Consider the following 12,962-nt stretch of genomic DNA (forward strand, 5'->3'; position numbering starts at 1 on the left):
CCAAAAAACATGTTTTCAAAGTTAAATTCGCGTGACTGGAGGACAGTTTTCCATTTTACCTCAGTCCATTTTAAATGATCACAGTTCCCTTGATCACATATGGCTTCTTTTTTGCATAACAGAGCTTTCATCTGCGTTTGTGGTTGGCACGGTGAACTGTGTTCACAGACAGTGATCTCTGGAAGTCTTCCTGAGCCCACGCAGTGATTTCCATGACGGAACCATACGTGTTTTTAAAGCACTGCCACCTGAGGGCCCGAAGGTCAGGAACATTCAGTATTGATTTTTTGACTCTGACCTTTATCCACAGAGATTTTTCCAGATTCTCTGAGGTTTTGATAACATCATGAACTGTAGATGATGACATTTTCAAAGTTACATTGACAAAGAACATTTGTAGATTGGTGAACATCTGCCCAACCTTTACATCTATGAAACTCTGCCTCTCTAAGAGCTTTTTATTCCTAATCATATTACTGACCTGCTGCCAGTGAACCTAATTACTTGCAAAAAGTTCCTCCAGCTGTTTCCTTTTAGTATCACTTACTTTTCCAGCTTTTTGTTAACCTATCCCAACCTCTTTGAGACAGGTTGCTGCCATTAAGTTCAAAATTAGAAAAATACAATTACATTTTTTAAATATAAAATTTTTAAATATAATGCCAACATATTCTCAGTGGGAAACTCATTTTCAGCATGTCAACACATCAAACGACACGTACATTAAATATATGGAAATGTCTATGACAAAGACAATAAGCTAAAAAGAAAACAAGAGCGAGGATATAATAACAGGATAGAGGACAGTAGAAAAGCGCAATGGGTCGCCAACTGCTGCACCTGTAAGAAAAAACATAGAGACACAACAACAATGAGAAAAACAGCACCTGGAAGTGAAAGATATGAAACAAACACTGGCCCAGTTTTAAATGTGATGTGAAAATCTAACTGTCCTAATAATCTTCCAATAATTTAATTAAAGAAAGGCTGACTGTGAATTGTACTGTTTAAAAGGGCACATCAAACTGTATTTGTATGTGTGTATGCACTTTTCCTTCTTTTATTCTAGTCCTAATAAATTAGTTAGAATGATATTTAAGATACAACTGAATATTGCAATACATTGCTTAAAATTTAAGCCTCAGAAATGCATTAAAACTAATATATATATAATGGTTATGAAGATAACATTCCTATTTATTTTATGCCTGCCAGGTCTGTTCCCAGCATTAACCACAAACCAGGACCACGATAACACTGCAAAGAAAGAGCAGAGCTGAGAGCTCAAGACTGATATGTGAAAATTGAGGCATCCTTCTGAGGACTAATGTGCAAAATGAGCAGACAGATTCACCACCTTTGGCAGCTTTTCAATTAATTCTCACTTTCCCCGAATACTATTGTGCACAAATTTAATTTTTGGCTTTAGGTTTCATGGGCACCAGACAATGGCTGTCATTTAGTGGTTTTTAGCTCAGTATTTTCTCATTTTAAACTCAGCACTTGCAATCAGTGCCCTTCTCTTTTGCTCTGTGGGGGAATCGGAGAAAGAAACGGAGCTTGTCTCAAATAAAGGAGCATTTTAATGTGAAACGCTGCTTTGAGCGAAGGTCATCAGTGAAGCTAAAACAATGAACCCGGGCAGGATATTGGCAGCACCTATTTATGGCCTCACCAGGATCAGGGTGTAAAGCAGCTGCTTATTTAACTCTGTTTCATCCGTAAGTTAAGATGCATCTTAAAGCAGGGCAAAAAAAAGAAAAAAAAGCGCAGGTTTACTGGCTTTGTTGAATCCACAGAAGTGAAGACACCGTTCAAAAATGGACGGGGCTTCCAAAGCAGAGCAATTTAAATTTTCTGCCTTTGCCTTATTTTCTCGTTTCATTTCATCCTCTTTTATCAGCAACCTAGAAATCCGCATCTACCCGTTAATAGACCCCAGCAATGCTCTACTATGCAAATTCAAAAACAAAGAGCTGTGGATAATCTAAATTGCCCGTTTTTTGTGAGATTTCTCACATGATAGCACGGAGCGAATGGTTCAAATTCTGAAAGAGAGCAACAGATGCAGTTCCAGTTTCGTTAACCCTCTCTAACTCTGCCCCACTTACTGAGGAAATGAAAACAAGCTTTGAGATTCCTTAACAAGCAAATTTCATCATCAAATCTTCAGTGTGGCAGAAGGCAACTCTGCAAAATCATATGCCTCTCAGCTGCAATGTCGCATTTCTGAGTCAAGAACCTGGAAAGGCATAATGATATATACACAATGAATCTGACAAAGAGGGATGACAAGACAAAGTCGTGTTTTCTTTTTGGAAATGAACCGCATCTGTCTCTTTACTCATGGAAAAGGTAGTTCTGGACATAACCACTTATACTGATTTGCCTGTGTCACCTGAAACACAGTCACAACACAGAGATATTAACCAAAGGTGGCAAAGTCACAAAAAGTCAGATATTACCGTGAGGACAGTAACGCTGATTAAAATTGGTAGTTGCAATGAAGCACAAATGTCAGTGTAACAATCAGCGAATCCAAGTTTTTAAAGGACTTTCTGAAAAACAAAGTCAATTGAACAAAGGCTAGAAAATGACATTCTTTGAGTAGCCACTTGAGTCGGTCTCCAAAAGCAAGTGTAACAGACATCTATCTGTTACAGGAGTATTGTTTGCTTCTCATTAGAGTGCATCACAAAAGGTCCCGTCACTTGCAGATAAAACTTTTCAAGGCAACAAGCAACAACAGCTTTTTTTAATCACACAGACAGCTTTGGTCATTCTATGTCTTAAGAGTTTCTTAACGTAATAAAAGCAATTGAAATGTTATTTGTGGTGATCACATTCACCCCTCATGGTAATGAATCTTTAGTTTTATTCATATTTATTTATATAGACCCAAATCACAACAACAGTCACTTTAAGGGGCTTTTGACTGCAAGGTAAAGACCCAGCAATAATAGAGAGAAACCCCCAATAATCAAACAACCTCCTATAAGCAAGCATTTAGTGATAGTGTGACAGAAAACCTTTCTTCTAACAGGAAGAAACTTCTGTCAGAGCCAGACTCAGGGAGAGCCATCCATCATGACGAGTAGTCTGGTAAAACCTGAGACAGAAGCCATTTATATTTAACTGAATACAATAAAAAGACACCAAATATTGTTTTAGATTTAAGATTCTTTAAATTGAACTTTGACAAATGAAGAAATTCCTTAGATTATCTTTGCCTTAAATAAACTCTTCTACGAGTAATCACAATTATTACTCCCATTTACACATGCTGATCCAGAGAATTCAAGACTCTGTTGAATGACAAAACCTAATTAATCTAATTCATGTACATCACAAGTGTACAAATACATGTTACATGTTTTGTCAGAAAATAACGAATGATGAATTCTTTTCCTTTCTCTTTTTCCTGAATGAAAGCAAATAGTTTCAGGCCCAAAATGAACAAAGAGACAGCCTCTTCTGCGCACATGGGGAGAATCTACTTTAACACTACACCCCCATCAGAAGTCATATTTCATGGTGGATTACAAAGTGAGGTCAACACACCCGATCTCATTTGTTTGTTGTGTTTCATTTTCAGGGAGGCGCATTTTCTCCCCGTATCAGCTGAGAAATAGGAGCGAAGCAGCAGGAGGGAAAGACGAGGTGGGGGATGTGGATCTGATCAAAGGCGTGGTGTCTTGTATAGCACATGAAGCTGTTTCATCATCTCTTGATCCTCCTCTGACGCTTCATGTGATGGGGTGTTTGGTTTCTGAACAGAGCTGTGTCTGTGTATGTGTGTGTATGTACAATAACTCGTGAATAGCCGAGATGATAATGCTGAGCCCTTACAAATGTCAGTTCCCTTGCTGAGCTTTAATATCCTGGCATTTCTTTTGCACAGCAGTAGGATTTTTTTTTCACACACCTGGAGCTCTCGACTAACAGTAGCATGTGGCATCTTAAGAAAAAAAACTGAGACAGCTGGTGGATACAGGTTCTTGTGACAAAAACATATATAACATGCACCTAATTACCAGAATGACTTAAATAAGGATTAAAAAAAATTAAAGCACATCTATTGGACAATTAATTAGCATCGTAGCTCTGTGACTGTGAGTTTCTGTGCGATCCATGGGCCTCATGGGTAAGTGTAGAGCTTCGTGCCTATATTTTAATTACAAATTGTATAAGGCTCACTGGGCCACCGCCCACCCAAAAAAATTCTAGCTTTGAAGATTTACAGAGATAATATGTTAAAAAATACAACAACAAAAAAAAGGATCACCCCGTGCGAGGGCTGCACGGCATCAACGTGTTAGCTCGTTAACGTGTTAGTGCCATGCAGCCCCTCGCATGGATTAACTCGCTAACAGAGATTTGGCGCGTTAATGCGGTTATGGCGTTAACGTCATTTTAACAAGATTAACGCTGACAGCACTAATTACGAGTTAACCCCTAGTTATCAAAAGTGAATACTGATGAAATTGATGTGGAAATCTAAATTTTTATGTGATTATCTTTTTCCAGGCCAATTGAGACAGCCACTCCAAAGATGCTAATTACTGTTCCTGTCATGGATCTGTTGTTTAAGCATTGTGGAGGAATTTCTGTGAGGTTCTGGCTGGACTGTAAATGTAAGTAGTTCATGTGAATTTCTGTGTATGTAGACGACATCATGTTTGCAGCAGATGGCAAAAGATTTGTAATTTTCAAGGAATTATCGCAGTTAAGACAGAAACTCTCTTCTCTTTTTTTCTCCATTTTTTTTTATCTGACATTTTTACCACCAGGCTTTGTAGTGTCCATAAAGGACATCATGGATTACTTTCAAGTGCTAAGTAGCCCGTATTACACAGCTTTTAACAGAGTTTGTGGTTATTTTAGTGTAGAGAAATAAATGTTTCAGAAAAAAAACACTATTTCCACAAAAGTTAAATAACCAACAAGGTAAATATGCCATAGGAGCGTCATTGAAAATACTTATTATTTGTGAAATGAGCTATAGCATCATAAATTTATCTTCAAGACTACAAATACACTCAAGTGTTACTCTCCTTTCCAATAAGTAACATCTGCATGCATGTGCTGAGACCAAAATACTCAATCTAGTCATGATTTAGTCATTCACTTAAAGTAAATGAAATCGATGATTGATGTTCAGCTGGAAGATTACAAAAGAATGGCATGGTCTAGATATCCAGATACAACAATATCCAAAATCAATAAAAAAATGAATACATAATGAAAAATTCAAAGATAACAGAGGATAGCATATTGTCAGAAAAGGTCCTCGGTCTCTGTTGTGGTGACTTTCCTGGTTGGTAATTCAAATGTTCCACATGAGATATCATTTCATTTAAAACACATTTCTTCGGTTTGTGGGTTTCACTGAGATTTTCTTCCTAAATAATGACAGAAGTTCAGCTTTTTTTCATCATGGTTAAAATGAACTAATTTTCCTGTAATTATAAGCCAGCTGTATATAATTACTATTTTCTTTAATACAGTTTTACAGTGTTTAGACTTTATTTAATCCCACACTGGGGAAATTCACTTGTTAGCACAAGGGACAGAAAGAATAGTTCATTTCAGATTGCTACATGAAACAATAAATAACTAAGAGAATAGTGTACAACAAAGCCAAAATACAATACTCAGCACAGATAGTTACTATATAAGTTTTGTTTTATATGTACATTAAGTGCTGTAGGAGTGATGTAATATAAAAACAACTGGCTTCCATCTAGGTTATGTAATGTATGATTTCAAACTTATATATTTAAACTTCCATTGTTTTCATTCAAATTCTGTTGTTTTCATTCAAATTCCGTTGTTTTCATTCAAATTCTGTTGTTTTCATTTAAATGCTTTTGTTTTCATTCTAATTCTACTCTTTTTTTTCAGATTCTATTGTTTGTTTTAGAATTCTATTGCTTTCATTCAAACTCTCTTCTATACATTCTAATTCCGTTGTTTTCATTCATATTCTGTTGTTTTCATCCAAATTCTTTGGTTTTTGATCAAATTCTGTTCTTTTAATTCAAATTCTGTTGTTCTCATTCAAATTCCATTGTTTTCATTCAAATTCCATTGTTTCTTCTCAAATTCTGTTGTTTTCATTCTAATTCTGTTTTTTCATTGAAATTCCGTGGTTTTCATTCAAATGCTGTTTTTTTTCATTGTAATTCTACTCTTTTTATTCAAATTCTATTGTTTGTTTTAGAATTCTGTTGCTTTCATTCAAACTCTGTTCTGTACATTCTAATTCCGTTGTTTTCATTCAAATTCCGTTGTTTGTTTTCAAATTCCGTTGTCTTCATTCTAATTCCATTGTTTTTGTTCAAATTCTGTTTTCATTCAAATTCTGTTGTTTTCATTCAAATTCCGTCGTTTTCATTTTGATTCCGTTGTTTTTGTTCTAATTCTGTTATTTGTTTTAAACTTCCATTGTTGTCATTCAAATTCCATTGTTTTCATTCAAATTCCATTGTTTTCATTCAAATTCTGTTGTTTTCATTCAAATTCTGTTGTTTTCATTCAAATTCTGTTGTTTTCATTCAAATTCGATTGTTTGTTCTCAAATTCTGTTGTTTTCATTCAAATTCCATCGTTTTCATTTTAATTCTGTTGTTTTCATTCAAATTCTAGTCATTTCATTCTAATTCCGTTCATTTCATTGAGATTCTGTTGTTTTCATTCAATTGCTGTTTTTTTTTCATTCTAATTCCACTCTTTTTATTCAAATGCTATTGTTTGTAGTGCTGTCAAGAGATTAAAAAAAATAGAGATTAATTAATTATGATTTTTAATTAATTGATCTAATTAATCTCTTTTTTAATCTCACCTAAAAATAGCTGAGGAAAGCCCTCAACTTATTGTGGCAGACCAAAAGACTGATATAACAAAGAAAGTGACTTTATAAAGTCATTTATTGTTTAACAAACGTTAAACAGATGCAACCATTTACATACTGTTGTATTCTTTTGTAAAATAAGTGGAAAAATAAATACAAATAAAATCAAATAAATTAAGTGCTGCAAGTTAGCACATCAGAGTTGCTCTTTTCTGAGCAATACAGCACTGAAATTCCTCTGCTTCAGATAATGAAAAATAAAACTGACATTGCAGTGCTGCAAGTTAGCACATCAAAGTATTCTTCCATCACAAAAAAAAGTGCTGAACATCAAGCAATCTATTCTAGTAGGCTACAAATGACACAGCAGCTATGCTGACCACATGTGTCTCATTTCTTCTTCCTCAGCCAGTCGCTAAGACACACCAGCCTGGTAACATTTTCTGGAAGCAAGGCTGCCCTTTTCTTTTGCACTATGTGGCCTGCAAGGCTAAAGAGTCTCTCACAGGGTACAGAGGTAGCTGGGGAGGCCAGGTACTTTTGTGCTAGGACTGACAGCTTTTCATAGACTCCTGAGTGAGCATACCACCACTGCAGGGGACAGTCATCAATACTGATGCTGGGTTCTGCTCTGTAGCGCTGCAGCTCTCCAGACTCAATTCCATCTTCTGAGTCAGAGTCAGACCCCAGAAGGAGTTCGCTCCTCCTCTTCTTCTGAGCTGGTCCATCATCCTCTGTGGAGGGCTGGAGACTATCTGCTCTTCTGGGCTCTGCTGCCTGGAGCATATTCTCCAGAATGGTCCACACCTGAATGAATGAATGAATGAATGAATGAATGTGATTAAAACTAAGTGCTTTTTTTTAAATTTTATTTAATCTTGTAAAGAACTTTGTGTTCCATATAATAAATAAAAGTTTGATTTGATAATGAATTGGACTCATTAGTCCAGCTTAACCTTATTGTCCTACCTGTTCCCTCTTTTCTCTTGGAAGACATTTCAAATCCTTAAACCGTGGATCCAATGCTGTGGCCACCTCGAACCATATCTCGTTGCCATTAGCTCGTCGTGCTGCCAGATCCTTCTGGAAGGCATTCTTGAACTTCACCACGTAGGCAGGATCATCATCAGTAATGTCCATGACACGGTACAGATGGCGAAAAGCAGGCAGCACTACAGAGCAAGAGACGTAGGCCTCACCACCCAGCAGCTCTGTCACATACCTGCAGAGGTGGAGAGGTTTGCTAAATAAACCTAGCTGGATTCATTTAAATCAAAGTGTAACTGATTTCCAATTTAATTGTCCTTAAAAGTTCCTTGTTATGTTCATTAATTTTGATTTTACACATGTAACAGTAGTTTATATAATTAAAATGGGAAGGTGTTTATTTGAACTTACTTGCATGGTTCAAGCAGGAGCTCCAGCCTCTGCAGTTTCGCCCACTCAGCTTCGGTTGGCAAGACCAACCTGTGGTTCTGTTGGTCCAACGTAGCCTGGACAGCCTCTCGGTTACATAGGAGGCGTGAGACCATTGCGAGAGTCGAGTTCCACCTGGTGGGTACATCCTGTATAAGTTGATCGCTCTTCTTTCCGAGTGCTACTTGTTGTTGGTTAAGTTCTGTGGTACTCGCAGGGCTTTGTTTAAAATGACCAACAATCTTGCGGCACTTTGCCAGTACACCGACAAAACCACTGCTATCGAGACATACCGTGATGGTCCTCTGGAGAATGTGAGCATTGCAGGCGATGTGCTCTTATGGAAGTGCTCTCATAGCAGCCAGCATGTTTGCTGCGCTGTCTGTGCCAATGGTGGATATCTTGTTTTCAATACCCCAGTCATTTGCTACCTTGAGGAACTGTTCGGCGCATTTATCAGCAAAGTGCCTGGTTTCTGTTCTCATGACGGTCGGTGCAAATGAGTTGAGGTTCCACTCACTATCAATAAAGTGTCCAGTCACCCCAAAATAGCTGTGGTTGCCAGCTGAGGTCCAGTGATCTCCGGTTATAGCAACACAGTTGGGAGAATCCTCCGCCAAAATCTCAAGTTTGTTTTTCTTTTCGCCGTCGTACATTTTGCTGATTTTGGTCATTACTGTAGTCCTGCACGGCGGCTTGTATGACGGGTCATTGGACGCAATTTGCAACACCTCTGTCAATCCTTCGTCCTCTACTATATTTATCGGCCTACAGTTCATCGCTATCCACTTGGCAATAACATTAGTCAGCCTGTCGGTCGCAGACTTGCTCATACGAGGGGTATTCTCTAGTTTTGTTTGGCGAAAAGCTTTGCTCTGGCTTGCTATATTGCTAACGTCTTCACTGCTAGCTGTTGCTGCACTCGCGGCTGGGTGCTTTGCGTTGAGGTGATAGGCCAAACTTGAGCTGCTTCGGTGGTAAGCAAACTCCTTCTTACACTCTAGGCAGACCACTTTACCTTTGTCAATGGTGCCGTCGGGGCGTTTATGAAATACAAATTTCCCGTTCATTGGGCCAACAACTCTCAGATGCGCCTCCATATCCACACTGTAAGCTAATCACCACTTCTCACCTTGACCTCACGACGTGACTCCACCCCCAACAAGTCAAGCACAAGGAGCCCAGCACATAAAAACGGATTTTATAACATAGCAACTCTCATACAAAATCAATGACGTCAAGAGATTAAAAATTAGATTAACGAGATTAAAAAACATAACGCGCTAAATAGCATTGTAATTAATTAATCGCAATTAACGCGATAATTTGACACCCCTAATTGTTTGTTTTAGGATTCTGTTGCTTTCATTCAAACTCTGTTCTATACATTCTAATTCCGTTGTTTTCATTCATATTCTGTTGTTTTCATCCAAATTCTTTGGTTTTTGATCAAATTCTGTTCTTTTAATTCAAATTCTGTTGTTCTCATTCAAATTCCATTGTTTTCATTCAAATTCCATTGTTTCTTCTCAAATTCTGTTGTTTTCATTCAAATTCCGTTGTTTTCATTTAAATTCTGTTCTTTTCATTCGAATTCTGTTTTTTCATTGAAATTCCGTGGTTTTCATTCAAATGCTGTTTTTTTCATTCTAATTCTACTCTTTTTATTCAAATTCTATTGTTTGTTTTAGAATTCTGTTGCTTTCATTCAAACTCTGTTCTGTACATTCTAATTCCGTTGTTTTCATTCAAATTCCATTGTTTTTGTTCAAATTCTGTTTTCATTCAAATTCTGTTGTTTTCATTCAAATTCCGTCGTTTTCATTTTGATTCCGTTGTTTTCGTTCTAATTCTGTTGTTTGTTTTAAACTTCCATTGTTTTCATTCAAATTCTGTTGTTTTCATTCAAATTCTGTTGTTTTCATTCAAATTCTGTTGTTTTCATTCAAATTCGATTGTTTGTTCTCAAATTCTGTTGTTCTCATTCAAATTCCATCGTTTTCATTTTAATTCTGTTGTTTTCATTCAAATTCTAGTCATTTCATTCTAATTCCGTTCATTTCATTGAGATTCTGTTGTTTTCATTCAATTGCTGTTTTTTTTTTCATTCTAATTCCACTCTTTTTATTCAAATGCTATTGTTTGTTTTAGGATTCTGTTGCTTTCATTCAAACTCTGTTCTATACATTCTAATTCCGTTGTTTTCATTCTAATTCTGTTGTTTGTTTTAACCTGATTTCACAGTTTCATAGCCAATGATAAATCTAAAGTAATGAAATCACAGCTTAACTATTATTTCAAAATACGGTGTCAAATCTCCACCCCACCAGGAGACAACAATGAGCGTCTTAATTTCTAATAGCTCAGAGTCACTCCCAACATAAGGAAATCTATTTTTAGAATAACAAGGGGGGAGGGGAGGAATCAGAGATTCTTCTCCCAGTTATTGAATAATTTACAGACCTTGCCAGTGTACTCATTAAAGCCTCCACGGTAGGCAGACAACGAGGGGGTGGGTGGGATGGAGGGAGAGTGCTGTCAAATGGAGAGGGAGAGAAAAAGAAGGATTGGCTATTTGGTAAGACGGCTTAGAGGAGAGGCGAGGAGAGAGAGCACGGGAGATGTTGGAGACAAAAGAAGAAAGAGAAGGAGTACAGAAAATACTGGCATATCAAGGGAGATGGAAGGGGAAAAAACACTTCCTGTCAGTGTGATGATTAAAAGATTTATGGGAGTTGAAAGGGAGGGGGTTGACTCTTCCCACAGCCACTCTTCCTTTTGTCTTCTTTGAACTTGGGATGTGTCGACAGGCTAAGGGAGTTTGGTTAAACCCGACTGATCGCACATATGAGGTGCCGCTTGGTCTTTGAATTAGCAGGTCCGGGAACAGACTCGGAGGGAGGACAGAGAAAGGCAAAATGAAGGAGGTGTGGTGGCATGAGAAATTGGAAGTGTGGTTAAGGGAATCTGTGGAAAGCAGGTCAGATAGATAGATAGATGGATAGATGGATAGATAGATAGATAGATAGATAGATAGATAGATAGATAGATAGATAGATAGATAGATAGATAGATAGATAGATAGATAGATAGATAGATAGATAGATAGATAGTTAGTTAGTAGGGGTGCAACAATACTCGTATCGATATTGAACCGTTCGATACAGTGCTTTCGGTACTATATGTACGCATATGTATCAAACAATACAAAACATTTTATTTATTTCATCAACTTTTCTTCTGACGATGCTGTCTGTGTTGAGCGCTCAGTGAATGTCCGTTCGACTACTCCGCCTAGGCTGCACTGTCGCAAGCTAGCAAGACAGAAGCTAAGCTCGAAATTGAACCTCCCCCACCCTCTTTCAGATCTGGCGTTTGGAACTATCTTGGTTTTCATGTGAAGCATGACCCTGATGGTAAGAGCATCATGGACAAAAGTAAAACAGCCACGCAATGCTCAATTGGTGGGAACTAGTGCGTTTGTTCCCACTGATATGTTTAATATGCTGCTGAGAATATAGCCCAGAAGAAGCGTATAGTATAGCTTTTATTTTGGAAAGAGCCATTTCTCTGTAATAAACTCTCTTTTCCAAAGATGAGCGATTTCTCGATCAGATAGATTTTTTATTTTTTTTTATTTTGTTGTTTCAGCAACATTACATTTAAAAACCATACTTTTGAGTTAAAATATATATTTATAATTTTAATAAATGACAAATTAAAAGGCATGAACATTTTTTCGTATCGAAAAAATATTGAACCGTGACACCAAAGTATCGAACCGAACCGAACCAAACCAAGAATTTTGTGTATGTTGCACCCCTAATAGATAGATAGATAGATACATAGATAGATAGATTGATTTGTTTTTTTCTTCAAGGTACCAATTTTTCTGTTGCAGCACTCTGCCACAAACAAAGTCTGTAGTGCAGATGAAATGGCACCACTCAGTGTAAATTACCTCTGAGAGTTTAGTGTTAATGCTTCTGCTGCTGCACTTAAACCAGGCATTTAGTGTCATAAGAGAATTTTCAGTGCTCCTCCCTCTTCATCTTCTCCTACTCCAGTAGCTCTGTGTTTACGCTCTGTTCCACAGCTCAGCACATATACTGTAAAATATGAAGCACCCAAGTCCATGACAAACCACCACGCGTCTCCCGTTGTCTGCATGCATCCCTGAATATTTCATAAACGGCACATAGCAGATGTTGTTGTAAAGAGCATCAATATTTCATGTGCCTTTTGTCTCCCTTTCTGATATTTTGTATTCTTGCAGCACTGGTGACGGCGGTCGCGTTAGCCAAACAGCCACTGTGGTTTTGTCTGTTACGAGGCATTAGGTCTGAGTCGTGTTCCGCTTGCTGGTTAATGGAGAAAACAAATCACAACATTGTTCAAACTATAGTGGGGGTGATCAGCGGGCTCGTTTGCAGGTGTCTAATGAGCAAGGCTTGCTCTTTTCTTTTTCTTCCCCTCCCTGATCCCTCATTCCAGCATGTCGTAATTCTCAATGACTTCCTTTTAATGACACCCTAACAGTGTTGATTAATTTCATCAGAAATTACACTGGAGGTTTGCAAGGAAAGCATTTGCATAATGCACAAAGTGTACAACGCTTTTTGAGTCACCCAGATGAATGGACTGAAGTTGGCAGAGCGAGTGGCCATGAATGAACATGAGGTACAATTGAAAC

General features: G+C 37.6%; 1 protein-coding gene across 1 annotated transcript; it reads right to left on the minus strand.

The window, feature by feature from the left end:
* Window positions 1–6,911: 6,911 nt before the first annotated feature.
* On the minus strand, window positions 6,912–8,773 carry LOC113025506 (zinc finger BED domain-containing protein 1-like). The gene is made up of 3 exons (XM_026173332.1): window positions 8,252–8,773; window positions 7,823–8,075; window positions 6,912–7,660 (listed from the first exon to the last, which is right to left on the minus strand). Exons 1-3 carry the CDS (start codon window positions 8,383–8,385, stop codon window positions 7,244–7,246), a joined length of 804 nt encoding a protein of 267 aa, XP_026029117.1. The 5' UTR covers window positions 8,386–8,773; the 3' UTR covers window positions 6,912–7,243.
* Window positions 8,774–12,962: the final 4,189 nt, after the last annotated feature.

The sequence above is a fragment of the Astatotilapia calliptera genome, chromosome 7, assembly GCF_900246225.1.
Source record: "Astatotilapia calliptera chromosome 7, fAstCal1.2, whole genome shotgun sequence".
In the NCBI taxonomy this organism is placed as follows: domain Eukaryota; kingdom Metazoa; phylum Chordata; class Actinopteri; order Cichliformes; family Cichlidae; genus Astatotilapia; species Astatotilapia calliptera.